The sequence below is a fragment of the Rhinopithecus roxellana genome, chromosome 10 (genome assembly GCF_007565055.1).
Source record: "Rhinopithecus roxellana isolate Shanxi Qingling chromosome 10, ASM756505v1, whole genome shotgun sequence".
NCBI lineage: Eukaryota > Metazoa > Chordata > Mammalia > Primates > Cercopithecidae > Rhinopithecus > Rhinopithecus roxellana.
In genome coordinates this window covers 55,190,995-55,205,662 of record NC_044558.1, presented here as the reverse complement: position 1 = coordinate 55,205,662, position 14,668 = coordinate 55,190,995, and the positions used below count along the sequence as shown (strand labels likewise).

General features: G+C 49.1%; 1 protein-coding gene across 6 annotated transcripts in view; it reads left to right on the top strand.

Moving 5' to 3' along the window:
• Nucleotides 1–14,313, top strand: part of IKZF4 (IKAROS family zinc finger 4) — a 33,064-nt gene extending 18,751 nt beyond the window's left edge. For all 6 annotated transcript variants that reach the window (XM_030939220.1, XM_030939218.1, XM_030939217.1 and 3 more), the window contains 5 exons: nt 1,593–1,853; nt 2,589–2,756; nt 8,167–8,316; nt 8,793–8,924; nt 10,456–14,313. In XM_030939220.1, the coding sequence (XP_030795080.1) occupies nt 1,593–1,853; nt 2,589–2,756; nt 8,167–8,316; nt 8,793–8,924; nt 10,456–11,216 (1,472 nt within the window). In that variant the 3' untranslated portion in view covers nt 11,217–14,313. The remainder of the gene's footprint in view (nt 1–1,592; nt 1,854–2,588; nt 2,757–8,166; nt 8,317–8,792; nt 8,925–10,455) is intronic.
• The last annotated feature ends 355 nt before the right edge of the window (nt 14,314–14,668 follow it).

Genomic DNA, 14,668 nt, shown 5'->3' with positions numbered 1-14,668 from the left:
CCTCCTGGCAGTAGGCACACCCTTTTGCGTTTGGCCTTCAGTTCACCTTCTACTGGCAACCATTTCCCCATCGTCACCTCCTACTGGTCTCCTGCTTAGTCTCTTAAGAGCAATAAGGAGACCAGTGTCTATGGTTTTTCTGGCTTCTGAAAGGACAGTGAATAGTCACTGGCAGACTAGGGTAGAATTAAAAGAGGTATAGGTGGGATTAAGGTAAAGGTTTCAAAGAGAAATTATGGAATTAGAGAAGCAGGTAGATAGAAATGGTCATCAGGTGGAGTTAGATAGGAAATAGAGAGTAGAAGGACCTCCCCATCTCCCCACAGCCCATTCTCCTACCCAGACAGGGTCCCCATGACTGCTCCTCCCCAGCTGGCCCTAGATCTGTGACATTCTCTAAATGGTTGGAATAGCCAGGAATGTAGGTCGGAGCTAGAGCCAAAGCCTTCTCTTCAATGGTTCCTCCTTCCTTTATCCCTCCTGCCCTGCCTCAGAGTTTTATGGAGGTGGAGAGGGTAGAGGGGTTCAGCCTAATGGGGTGGGAGGGAACTGTAAGCATGTCTGTCTTCCAGTTTTGCTCTTTGGCCTGTTGTCCCCCTTCAGTCTTCCTAGGTCTGTTTTCCCGCCACTCTTAACTTGCTGGCTTCCTGCCCGGGGCCAAGCCAGACATCTTTCTTAATGACAAGAGAGTAGAGAAAAAAGCTCCCCTTAGTCACCTCTTCTCCTCAGTGACAGAAGACATCCTATGTACCCCCAACTTTTTACTTTTTGAGATGGAGTCTTGCTCTGTTGCCCAGGCTGGAGTGCAGTGGTGCGATCTCGGCTCACTGCAACCTCTGCCTCCCGAGTTCAAGTGATTCTCCTGCCTCAGCCTCCAAAGTAGCTGGGATTACAGGCATACACAACCATGCCTGGCTAATTTTTGTATTTTTAGTAAAGACAGTGTTTCACCATGTTGGCCACGCTGCTCTCAAACTCCTGACCTCAAAAGAATCCACCGCCTCCGCCTCCCAAAGTGCTGGGATTACAGGCGTGAGCCACCGCACCTGGCCCAACTTTTTTCTCTTGAAGCCTATTTGCCTGGTGGGTGGGAGAAAAGGTTGTCTCAGGTTCCAGCAGGATTCTGATATCAGCAGCAGGGATACTAGGGTGTTAGTTCCATTTAAGGCTTGAATGTCTCAGGGCCTAAAGACACCCTCTTAAACTTTAAGAGTGCCATTCTGGGCCGGGTGCAGTGGCTCACACCTGTAATCTCAGCACTTGGGAGGCCAAGGTGGGCGGATCACCTGAGGTCGGGAGTTTGAGACCATCCTGACCAACACGGAGAAACCCCATCTCTACTAAAAATACAAAATTAGCTGGGCGTGGTGGCGCGTGCCTGTAATCCCAGCTACTCGGGAGGCTGAGGCAGGAGAATCACTTGAATCCGGGAGGCGGAGGTTGCAGTGAGCCGAGATAGCGCCATTGCACTCCAGCCTGGACAACAAGAGTGAAACTCCATCTCAAAAAAAAAAAAAAAAAAGTGCCATTCTGGCCTGGGAGCAGCTCCCCCCTTTGCCTCTCTCTATTCTAAACACCATCCCACCCCTCAGCCAACTCCATCAAGGTGGAGATGTACAGCGATGAGGAGTCGAGCAGACTGCTGGGGCCAGATGAGCGGCTCCTGGAAAAGGACGACAGTGTGATTGTGGAAGATTCGTTGTCTGAGCCCTTGGGCTACTGTGATGGGAGTGGGCCAGAGCCTCACTCCCCTGGGGGCATCCGGCTGCCTAATGGCAAGCTCAAGTGTGACGTTTGCGGCATGGTCTGTATTGGACCCAACGTGCTCATGGTGCACAAGCGCAGCCACACTGGTAAGTAAGCCAGAGGGTCTCTGGGAGGAGCTCCCAGGGTGGGGTTGAGAGGCAGGGGCAGTGCTGGGACAGCAGCAGGGATGGGGCTGGAGGAGGCCATGCAGGGAGTGGGTAGCCTCAGAAAGGGAAGGGTCTCACCCAGCACATTTTCTAGCTGACAAAATGAGGCGGGGTGGGGGTGGGTGCAGAATTTAATTCCCCTCAATACCTGTAGTTTCCTGGCACTTTCCTCAACTGCTGTTATAAAGAAAAGCTGATATTTTTCTCAGTATATGAGGGAGGGGAAAGTGTAGACTCAAGAATGAGCCAGTGGTCCAATAGGGGTAAGACTCCTGGGTATTCTTTGGGCCCTCCCATCTAATAATAAAAAAAAAAAAAAAAAAAAAAAAAAAACCGGAAAACAAAAGCCTTCTCTTCTCAGCTTCCTCAGGCCTTGGGCTCCTAGGGCAGAGTGGGCCCTGTGGGGCTCAGTTTTTGGTAACAGTCTTTTGGCCTCGTGTTCCAGGCCCCTCTCCCTGCCACACACTTCTAATCCACACCTTCCCCAGGGTAAGACCCAAGGGATCCCCCAAGGGATCTTGATAAAGCAGGGTTTGTGTGCACTGCACTTCTGCCAGTCAGCAATGTGTTCAGAGCACCTTCCCTTGGACAAGGTAGGACAGAGGGTGGGGCAACAGGTTCAGCCTTCAAAGTTCCTCACATGCAGTCCTCTGGGATTTGTTCTTTCACTTGCAGGTGAAAGGCCCTTCCATTGCAACCAGTGTGGTGCCTCCTTCACCCAGAAGGGGAACCTGCTGCGCCACATCAAGCTGCACTCCGGGGAGAAGCCCTTTAAATGTCCCTTCTGCAACTATGCCTGCCGCCGGCGTGATGCACTCACTGGTCACCTCCGCACACACTCAGGTCAGTGACTGTCCAGTGGGATGAGGGAATGAGGCTCCAACACACCCAGTATGTAGAGCTCAGTGACTTCTCTTGTATTTGGGGAGTTACAGTGTCTATCATTGAGGGGGTGAGAGTATTTACAGAGCAGATAGGGCCCCCTGCCTCTCTCACCCATCCTCTGGGCAGCAAGGCCTCATGAGAAATTTGGGAGACACCTTGATGGGGTATTTTACATCCACCATATTCTGTGACTTGCAGCAAAAGGAATAGGGGCAATGTTAACAGTCACCCTTCCCTGACTTTTGTTTGTTTCTTGTTTTTTCAAGACGGGGTCTCACGCTGTTGCCCAGGCTGGAGTGTAGTGGCGCAATTTTGGCTCACTGCAGACTTGATCTCCTGAGCTCAAGCCATCCTCCCACCTCAGCTTCCTGAGTAGGTGGGACCACACATGCCACCACACCCAGCTAATTTTTGTATTTTTTCGTAAAGACAGGATCTCCCTATCCTGCCCAGGCTTGTCTTGAACTCTTGATCTCAAGCAAACGGCCTGTCTCAGCCTCCCAAAGTACTGGGATTACAGGCGTGGCGTAAGCCACTGTGCCTGGCCTTCCCTGACTTTTGTATTTTAGATTGTTGATGCCACAATCCATGCCCTATTACCCCCGACATCTAAGCCCCTGGGAGATCCCTCCTCTCACTCCCATCTGCCCCAGGCCCCACACCTGTCATCATCTTCACCCTCCTTCCTCCCACCACCAGAGGTCTTGGGCAACCAGTCTATCCTCTCCTTTACTCCCTACTGGCTCCTGGAAATATCCGTGGGCCTCTCAAATTGCAAAAAAGGGAGCCTAGGACTTCCAAATAGGAAAAGAGTATCCTATTTCTGTTCCCTATCCTAAGAGGTTGTCACCTTCCCAGAGGCAAGAGAAAGTCCAGAGGGTGCCTAGAGATCAATGTTTGGAACAGTGCTGGGAAACTGGATTAACAAGGTTTTCTAGCCCAGTCAAGACTGTTTGAATCAATATCTGTCTGAATCAGCTGGACAGATAGCACTTTTTAGGTATTTTACTAAGCTTTAGGCTTTTGGCTTGAACTTGGGAAGAGGCCAGGAGCTGAGCTGGCAAGAAGGAGGGAGCTCAAGATTGGGAAAAGGCAGGAAGAAAGGAAGGGGGAAAGAATTAGTAGGGTCTGTCCTTGGAAACTTTCCTGGCTATTTTTCTCTTTTCTTAAACTCTCCTGAGGCAGGATTTAAAGGGACAGAGCAATCATTTCACCACCTTCTACCTTCTCCATCCACTTACCTTGTTTCAGGTTCTCCCACCTTGTAATTGGGACCTCTTTATCTCTATGTATGTGGAGAAACAGGGAGAAAGATCATCGTTGATTCATGCTTTATATCTACAGAGCATTTCACTTATGTTTCTTCATGTGACCCTCATAACAATTCCAAGGTAGATGTGATTATCCCCATTTTGTTGACAAGGGAAATGAAGCTGTTGGGGGGAAAATGAGTTGCGGGTCACATAGCTATTCTGCAGCCTAGCTGGAACCCCATCAAGCTCCAGTGCCAGAAATACGTACTTCTTTTCCTCAGAAAAGGGGCTGCTCCTCCTACTGGTTTGGAAAAAGGATTGCTTGGCCCCTAGAATTCTTACCAACTATGCTGTGAGGTCAACTGGGTAGATTTTGGATTTTGATCTGTAGATTATTAACAACAGAAGCAGACACAGATATACTGTCAGGTCCCATCTCTGTGAAGTGCTTTCTGTTGCAACCCCTATTATAACAAAAAGAGACTGAATGCAGTTCTCACTCATGTGGGAGCTAAAAATGTCGATCCCATAGAAGTATGCAGTAGGCTGGGCGCAGTGGCTCATGTCTATAATCCCAGCACTCGGGGAAGCCAAGGTGGATGGATCGCTTGAGCCCAGGAGTTTGAGACCAGCCAGGGCAATGTAGTAAGACTCTGTCTCTATTACAAACAAAAAGTTAGCCAGGTGTGGTGGTACACACCTGTAGTCCCAGCTACTCAGGACGCTGAGACGGGGAGGATCACTTGAACCTGGGAGGTCAAGACTACAGTGACCTGTGATCATGTCATTGTACTCCAGCCTGGGTGACAGAGTGAGACCCCGTCTTGGGGGAAAAAAAAAAGGCCAGGCACAGTGGCTCATGCCTGTAATCCCAGCACTTTGGGAGGCTGAGGCGGGTGGATCACCTGAGGTCAGGAGTTCGAGACCAGCCTGACCAACATGGAGAAACCCCGTTTCTACTAAAAATACAAAATTAGCCAGGCGTGGTGGTGCATGCCTGTAATCATCGCTACTCGGGAGGCTGAGACAGGAAAATCACTTCAGCCCAGGAGGCAGAGGTTGTAGTGAGCCAAGATCGTGCCATTGCACTCCAGCCTGGGCAACAAGGGCAAAACTCCATCTCAAAAAAAAAAAAAAAAAGGCCGGGCGCGGTGGCTCAAGCCTGTAATCCCAGCACTTTGGGAGGCCAAGATGGGCAGATCACGAGGTCAGGAGATCAAGACCATCCTGGCTAACACGGTGAAACCCCGTCTCTACTAAAAAAATACAAAAAAACTAACCGGGCGAGGTGGCGGGCGCCTGTAGTCCCTGCTACTTGGGAGGCTGAGGCAGGAGAATGGTGTAAACCTGAGAGGCGGAGCTTGCAGTGAGCTGAGATCTGGCCACTGCACTCCAGCCTGGGTGACAGAGTGAGACTCAGTCTCAAAAAAAAAAAAAAAAAAAGGTAGAGAGTAGAACAGTGGTTACCAGAGGCTGACTGAGAAGGGTTGGGAGTGGGTGGACAGGGAGAGGCTGGTTAATGGGTAGAAGATTACAGTTAAATAGGAGGAATAAGTTATAGTGTTCTACAGCATAGTAGAATGACTGTAGTTAACAATAATTTATTGTATATTTCAAAATAGCTAGAAGAGATGATTTTTAATGTTCCCAACACAAAGAAATGATAAATGTTTGCCGGGCACGGTGGCTCACACCTGTAATCCCAGCACTTTGGGAGGCCAAGGCAGATGGATCATGAGGTCAGGAGATCGAGACCATCCTGGCTAACATGGTGAAACCCCGTCTCTACTGAAAATGTAAAAAATTAGCTGGGCATGGTGTCAGGCGCCTGTAGTCCCAGCTACTCGGGAGGCTGAGGCAGGAGAATGGCGCAAACCCAGGAGGTGGAGGTTGCAGTGAACCGAGATTGTGCCACTGCACTCCAGCCTGGGCGACAGAGTGAGATTCTGTCTCTAAGAAAAAGAGGAAAAAAAGATAAATGTTTGAGGTGACAGATATGCCAGTTACCCCAATTTGATCATTACACATCGTGTACATGTATGAAAATATCATATGTATCTCATAAGCATGTATAATTATTATGTATCAATTATCAATTAAAATTTGAAAAAAAAGAAAGCAGTTGGAGGATCATTCCTCTCCCAGATGCTAAACAGTTTCCCCAAGGGTCTTTGGGTGGATACGGACCATGGTGTTCATTTCCTTTTTTTTTTTTTTTTTGAGACGGAGTCTCTATCTGTCGCCCAGGCTGGAGTGCAATGGTGCGATCTCGACTCACTGCAACCTCCGCCTCCCGGGTTCACTCCATTCTCCTGCCGAGTAGCTGAGACTACAGGCGCCTGCCATAATGCCCGGCTTAAGTTTTTGTGTTTTTGGTAGAGATAGGGTTTCACCATGTTAGCCAGGATGGTCTCAATCTCTTGACTTCGTGATCCGCCCGCCTTGGCCTCCCAAAGTGCTGGGATTCATGGTGTTCATTTCATCCCTAAAATACAAGGGTTTACAGAGCCTGAGTAAAATGAAGTAGGTTGATTTAGTCAAAGCCCAGTTTTGGCATGGCAGGGTTAGGGGTGAACAGTAATTACCAACTTCCTAGAGATACCTTCTCCTGTCTCCCTGCTCAATAGCAGCAAGATACATCAAATATACAATACAAGCCGGGCACGGTGGCTCAAGCCTGTAATCCCAGCACTTTGGGAGGCCGAGACGGGCGGATCACGAGGTCAGGAGATCGAGACCATCCTGGCTAACCCGGTGAAACCCCGTCTCTACTAAAAATACAAAAAAAAATTAGCCGGGCATGGTGGCGGGCGCCTGTAGTCCCAGCTACTCGGAGGCTGAGGCGGGAGAATGGCGTGGACCCGGGAGGCAGAGCTTGCAGTGAGCCAAGATGGCGCCACTGCACTCCAGCCTGGGCGACACAGCGAGACTCCGTCTCAAAAAAAAAAAAAACAAAAAAGAGTTATCTTTAAATAAAGTACCACTCTGTTTTCCAATTTTTGTTTCTTCAGTAGAAACAACATCTTTTTTTTTTTTTTTTTTTTTGAGACGGAGTCTCGCTCTGTCGCCCAGGCTGGAGTACAGTGGCCGGATCTCAGCTCACTGCAAGCTCCGCCTTCCGGGTTTACGCCATTCTCCTGCCTCAGCCTCCCCAGTAGCTGGGACTACAGGCGCCCGCCACCTCGCCCGGCTAGTTTTTTGTATTTTTTGGTAGAGACGGGGTTTCACCGTGTTAGCCAGGATGGTCTCGATCTCCTGACCTCGTGATCCACCTGTCTCGGCCTCCCAAAGTGCTGGGATTACAGGCTTGAGCCACCGCGCCCGGCCGAAACAACATCTTTATAACCTGTTCTTTTATTACAAGCACATAAACAAACCAACCCAAATTTGTTGTTCTCTTTTTTTTACTCTTGTTTATTTTATTCTCTGTTCTTTTATTCCTTTTCTCTTTTCAGAATTACTCCATCAGTGATGGGCTTTCTAGAGCTCTCTTGGTATCTCAGTGTAGAGAGACAGAAAGACAAAATAATCAGTAAACCAGGCTAGGGCTGGAGGTCAAAATACAAGTAAAGGTCAATGAAAACTGCCCCCTCCCCACATTGGCAGATCTAAGGGCTCTCATTTCTGTCATGCCAGCCCACCAGTTTCCCCCAAACCAAAGCAGATAGTTCATAAAAAGCAAAAAATCCCCTTGTCTGGTAAACAGCACTTACATCCGCCTGCCAAATGGAAAGGTTAAACCACAGTCTGGGCCCCAGTCTCTGAGATCCTGCAGTGGGGCCTGCCTGCCTGCTAGGGATGATCCCCTACAAAGTCCCTGGGTCCTCACTTCTTTTGAGCAGCAATTTGGCCATGTTGAACAAGCCCACCACCAGTCTGAAGCCACATGCCCTAGGATTCCCTTGCTCCCATAACTGCACATTATCCCTCATCATCAAATATGGTTCATCTGTCCATGGTTGCAGCTGAAGTTGGGGAATGAAAGACAAGCAGAAGAACTCAATTTAGCAACATCCTTTCCTCCCCATGCCAGTGTATACTTGCTCTTGGCTGAATCTGCAGAGCCAGGGCACAGCGAGAAGTAGCTCTGATGCCATCTTTCCGCTCTCCTCCAGTCTCTTCTCCCACAGTGGGTAAGCCCTACAAGTGTAACTACTGTGGCCGGAGCTACAAACAGCAGAGTACCCTGGAGGAGCACAAGGAGCGGTGCCATAACTACCTACAGAGTCTCAGCACTGAAGCCCAAGCTTTGGCTGGCCAACCAGGTAGGGCTGTTGATGTACTACTGGGGAGTTAAAAGGGGATGGTGAGAGGGAGTGCTGGACAAGGGTGACTCCAGTATCTCCCGCACTGAGGGATGAAGTCTGTGGAACAGGGGATGGTTATCCCAGTAAATCTGCCAAACACCCCATTCTAGGTACCCCAGTTGGTGCAGAGCCTTGTCTGTGGTGGGTGCTTTAGGGAGATCAAGAGGTAGGGGAAGTTTGGGTCTATATCCTTGGCCTAATGGGAGAGAGAGAACACAAGATGTAACCAAGGGCCAGATATGTATGATTGTCCCCAGATGATCTGAAATGTTGCTGGAGTGAGCTTTAGGTAGGGTAAACAGAGCCCAGTTTCCCAGGCATCTGGTATGACCTTCCTTGGTTACTGACCTGCTGGTTTTCTCCAGGAAAAGGCTGTGGGGCCAATGCCACCCCTACTCAACTGCTACTACTTGTCCTCACCTCCTTCCCACTAGGTGACGAAATACGTGACCTGGAGATGGTGCCAGACTCCATGCTGCACTCATCCTCTGAGCGGCCAACTTTCATTGATCGTCTGGCCAACAGCCTCACCAAACGCAAGCGTTCCACACCCCAGAAGTTTGTAGGTAAGAGTCCAGTTGGAAAGAGGTATCAGCTTTAAGCCACAGCTCAAATAAATCTGAGCTGTGTGGTCTGGAGATTTGGTTTAGGGAAAGAAAGCAGTCTGGTGGGCCGGGCGTGGTGGCTCACTCCTGTAATCTCAGCACTCTGGGAGGCCGAGGCTGGCAAATCATAAGATCAGGAGATTGAGACCATCCTGGTTAACACGGTGAAACCCTGTCTCTACTAAAAATACAAAAAATTAGCCGGGCGTGGTGACAGGCGCCTGTAGTCCCAGCTACTCAGGAGGCTGAGGCAGGAGAATGGTGTGAACCCGGGAGGTGGAGCTTGCAGTGAGCCAAGATCGCGCCACTGCACTCCAGCCTGGGCGACAGAGCAAGACTCCATCTCAAAAAAAAAAAAAAAAAGGAAAGAAAGCAGTCTGGTGGCCTCTGTTACTCAAAATCTATCCTCAGGACAGGAGGAAAGTAAAGAGGGAGGATGTACTCAGAGTGGAGAAGGGTTGGCACTGAAGACTTGTGGTGGTTGTAAGGCACAGGGTTAAGGGATCGGGCTGTCTCAGTTTTTTTTTGAGACGGAGTCTCGCTCTGTCCCCCAAGCTAGAGTGCAGTGGCACGATCTCAGCTCACTGCAACCTCCGCCTCCTGGGTTCATGCCATTCTCCTGCCTCAGCCTCCCGAGTAGCTGGGACTACAGGCGCCTGCCACCACGCCCAGCAAATTTTTTTTTTGCATTTTTAATAGAGATGGGGTTTCACCGTGTTAGCCAGGATGGTCTCGATCTCCTGACCTTGTGATCCACCCACCTCAGCCTCCCAAAGTGCTGGGATTACAGGCGTGAGCCACTGGCACCCAGCCCAGGCTGTCTCAGTTTTTTTTTTTTTTTTTTTTTTTTTTGAGACAGAGTCTCGCTCTGTCGCCCAGGCTGGAGTGCAGTGGCCGGATCTCAGCTCACTGCAAGCTCCGCCTCCCGGGTTTACGCCATTCTCCTGCCTCAGCCTCCCAAGTAGCTGGGACTACAGGCACCCGCCAACTCGCCCGGCTAGTTTTTTGTATTTTTTAGTAGAGACGGGGTTTCGCCGTGTTAGCCAGGATGGTCTCGATCTCCTGACCTCGCGATCCACCCATCTCGGCCTCCCAAAGTGCTGGGATTACAGGCTTGAGCCACCGCGCCCGGCCGATGTCTCAGTTTTTAAGAATAAGAACTTCAGTCTGTGTGGGCCCTTAGAGAGTCAGAGAGAGGAAATAAGAATGTGGTTCCCCCTATCCCCAGCACTGGTCATTAGCTCTCTAAGGACCTGGAACTTAATGGAGAGTAAGAAAATGAAGTATTAAAACCGTGGCCTGGGACTGAGTCCTTCTCTAAGATTACAGCCTAGAGTCAGGGAGCAGTCCCACAAAGGACCTGACCCTGGGAAAGTAAATGCGGCATAGTAAATAATGTTACACCCAGCCCCGCAGGTAAGAAAACAAAGAATCCTGAGGAGAGTGTAAGAATTCTCCAAACCCAGTCCTGCTGAGTTCCTCTTCTCCACAGGCGAAAAGCAGATGCGCTTCAGCCTCTCAGACCTCCCCTATGACATGAACTCGGGTGGCTATGAAAAGGATGTGGAGTTGGTGGCACACCACAGCCTGGAACCTGGCTTTGGAAGTTCCCTGGCCTTTGTGGGTGCAGAGCATCTGCGTCCCCTCCGCCTTCCACCCACCAATTGCATCTCAGAACTCACGCCTGTCATCAGCTCTGTCTACACCCAGATGCAGCCCCTCCCTGGTCGACTGGAGCTTCCAGGATCCCGAGAAGCAGGTGAGGGACCTGAGGACCTGGCTGATGGAGGTTCCCTCCTCTACCGGGCCCGAGGCCCCCTGACTGACCCTGGGGCATCCCCCAGCAATGGCTGCCAGGACTCCACAGACACAGAAAGCAACCACGAAGATCGGGTTGCAGGAGTGGTATCCCTCCCTCAGGGTCCCCCACCCCAGCCACCTCCCACCATTGTGGTGGGCCGGCACAGTCCTGCCTACGCCAAAGAGGACCCCAAGCCACAGGAGGGGTTATTGCGGGGCACCCCAGGCCCCTCCAAGGAAGTGCTTCGGGTGGTGGGCGAGAGTGGTGAGCCTGTGAAGGCCTTCAAGTGTGAGCACTGCCGTATCCTCTTCCTGGACCACGTCATGTTCACTATCCACATGGGCTGCCATGGCTTCAGAGACCCTTTTGAGTGCAACATCTGTGGTTATCACAGCCAGGACCGGTACGAATTCTCTTCCCACATTGTCCGGGGGGAGCATAAGGTGGGCTAGCAACCTCTCCCTCTCCCCTCAGTCCACCACTCCACTGCTCTGCCTACAGGCATCGATCCCTGTCCCCACCATTTCCCAAGGAGTTTTGCTTTGTAGCCCTCACTACTGGCTACCTGACCTCACACCTGACCCTGACCCCTCCTCACCTATTCTCCTCCTCTATCCTGACCGATTTAAGCATTGTGATGAAACAGGTCTTTTGCTTATGTTTTTCCTTTTTCTCTTCTCTCATCCCAGCATACTGAGTTATTTATTAATTTGATTTATTTTTGCCTTTTTTTTTTTTAACTTATATCAGTCACTTGCCACTCCCCCACCCTCCTGTCCACAGCTCCTTTCCACTTTAGGTCAATTTTTCTCTCTTAGATCTTCCAGCAGCCCCAGGGGTAGGAAGCTCCTCTTAGTACTAAGAGACTTCAAGCTTCTTGCTTTAAGTCCTCACCCTTTACATTATCTAATTCTTCAGTTTTGATGCTGATTTACCTCCCCCCAGCCCTACTTTAGCTCTGTGGCATTATATCTCCTCTCTGGGACTCTTCAACCTGGTACTCCATACCTCTTGTGCCCTCTCACTTTAGGCAGCTTGCACTATTCTTGAATGAATGAAGAATTATTTCCTCATTTGGAAGTAGGAGGGGCTGAAGAAATTCTCCCCAGGCACTGTGGGACTGAGGGTCCTCTTGATGTTCCCCTAGTAACATGAGTTCTCAAAGCCTACATTCAGGATCTCCCTCTAGGATGTGACAGATCTGGTCCCTCTCCTTGAACTACCCCTCCACACGCTCTAGTCCCTTCAACCTACCGGTCTATTCAGTGGTGGCTTTTCTCTCCTTGGAGTGCCCCAATTTTATATTCTCAGGGGCCAAGGCTAGGTCTGTAACCCTCTGTCTCTGACACATTGGGAGCCTCAGGTGCCTAATTGGGAACCAGGGCATGGGAAAGGGGTGGGTCAAAATTCTTCTCTTTCTCCTCCACCTCTCAAACTTCTTCACTATAGTGACCTTCCTAGGCTCTCAGGGGCTCCTTCAGTCCCCATCCTATGAGAAACTAGTGGGTTGCTGCCTGATGACAAGGGGTTATCTCAGCCCCTCAGTCATGCTGCCTTCTGCTGCTCCCTCCCAGCAGGGTTCACCCTCTCATTCCCCGGCTCCTGGGCCCTGTTCTTAGGATCAGTGGCAGGGAGAAACGGGTATCTCTTTTCTCTCTTCTAATTTTCAGTATAACCAAAAATTATCCCAGCATGAGCATGGGCATGTGCCCTTCACCCCATTCCACCCTTGTTCCAGCAAGACTGGGATGGGTACAACTGAAATGGGGTCATCCTTTACTACCCCCTTCTACACTCAGCTCCCAAACACAGGGTAGGAGAGGGTACTCCTGGCTACTGCAGAGACCCCTGGCTATTTGAGTAACCAAGGATTAGTGAGAAGGGGCAGAAGGAGATACAACTCCACTGCAAGTGGAGGTCTCTTTTTACAAGAGTTTTCTGCCCGAGGCCACAGCCATCCCACTCTCTGCTTCCTTGAGGTTCAAACCAAAGGCTGTTTTTCTATGTTTAAAGAAAAAAAAAAAGTAAAAACCAAACACAACACCTCACAAGTTGTAACTCTTGGTCCTTCTCTCTCTCCTTTTCTCTTCCCTTCCTTCCCCTTCCATCTTTCTTTCCACATGTCCTTTCCTTATTGGCTCTTTTACCTCCTACTTTTCTCACTCCCTATCAGGGATATTTTGGGGGGGATGGTAAAGGGTGGGCTAAGGAACAGATCCTGGGATTAGGGCCTTAAGGGCTCTGAGAGGAGTCTACCTTACCTTCATATGGGAAGGGAGACCCTAAAAATCTTTATCCTCTTTGTCCTCCTTTTTCTCCCCCACTCTGAGGTTTCCCCAAGAGAACCAGATTGGCAGGGAGAAGCATTGTGGGGTGATTGTTCCTCCTTGACAATGTAGCAATAAATAGATGCTGCCAAGGGCAGAGAATGGGGAGGTTAGCTCAGAGCAGAGTGGTCTCTAGAGAAAGGAAGAATCCTCAACGGCACCCTGGGGTGCTAGCTCCGTTTTAGAATGTCAGCAGAGCTGAGATTAATATCTGGGCTTTTCCTGAACTAGTCTGGTTATTGAGCCTTTCCTGTTAGACCTACCCCCTCCCACCTCTTCTGTGTCTGCTGTGTATTTGGTAACACTTCATAAGGACTAGTCCCTTCTGGGGTATCAGAGCCTTAGGGTGCCCCCATCCCCTTCCCCAGTCAACTGTGGCACCTGTAACCTCCCGGAACATGAAGGACTATGCTCTGAGGCTATACTCTGTGCCCATGAGAGCAGAGACTGGAAGGGCAAGACCAGGTGCTAAGGAGGGGAGAGGGGGCATCCTGTCTCTCTCCAGACCATCACTGCACTTTAACCAGGGTCTTAGGTACAAAATCCTACTTTTCAGAGCCTTCCAGCTCTGGAACCTCAAACATCCTCATGCTCTCTCCCAGCTCCTTTTGCATAAAAAAAAAGTAAAGAAAAAGAAAAAAAAATACATACACACTGAAACCCACATGGAGAAAAGAGGTGTTTCCTTTTATATTGCTATTCAAAATCAATACCACAAACAAAAAAATTTCTAAGTAGACACTTTTCCAGACCTTTGTTTTTTTGTGTCAGTGTCCAAGCTGCAGATAGGATTTTGTAATACTTCTGGCAGCTTCTTTCCTTGTGTACATAATATATATATATATATATATATATAAATATATATATTTTTAATCAGAAGTTATGAAGAACAAAAAGAAAAAATAAACACAGAAGCAAGTGCAATACCACCTCTCTTCTCCCTTACTCTTAGGGTTTCCTTTGTAGCCTATGTTTGGTGTCTCTTTTGACCTTTACCCCTTCACCTCCTCCTCTCTTCTTCTGATTTCCCCTCCCCCACTTTTTTAAGGAGTTTTTCTCCTTTCTCAAGGGGAGTTAAACTAGCTTTTGAGACTTATTGCAAAGCATTTTGTATATGTAATATATTGTAAGTAAATATTTGTGTAATGGAGATATACTACTGTAAGTTTTGTACTGTACTGGCTGAAAGTCTGTTATAAATAAACATGAGTAATTTAACACCTCTGGTTGTTTTTGCAGACTTCCTTTGCCTTGATTTTCTACTAAGAGGGAGGGGTCCTCCTTCCAGTATGTTATACCAACTACTGAACAGTTTAGGAGGTGAACAAAAACAAAGAATTTTCAGCCTAGACTGGGAAATGGAGGAGATTTTCCTACCAGGAAAGAGTGCCTTCAGGATAGGACAGAAAGTCTGACTTGCCTGTCTACCCAAAGTAGAAATTAATCAAACATTTGTTGAGTACCTACTATGCACAAAACACATTCTATGCCGAGGGTAAAATAATGTGAATGATGATAATCATAGGGTCTACCACTGCTTGAGCATCTCATAAATGCTAAGTACTCATTGAATTGTA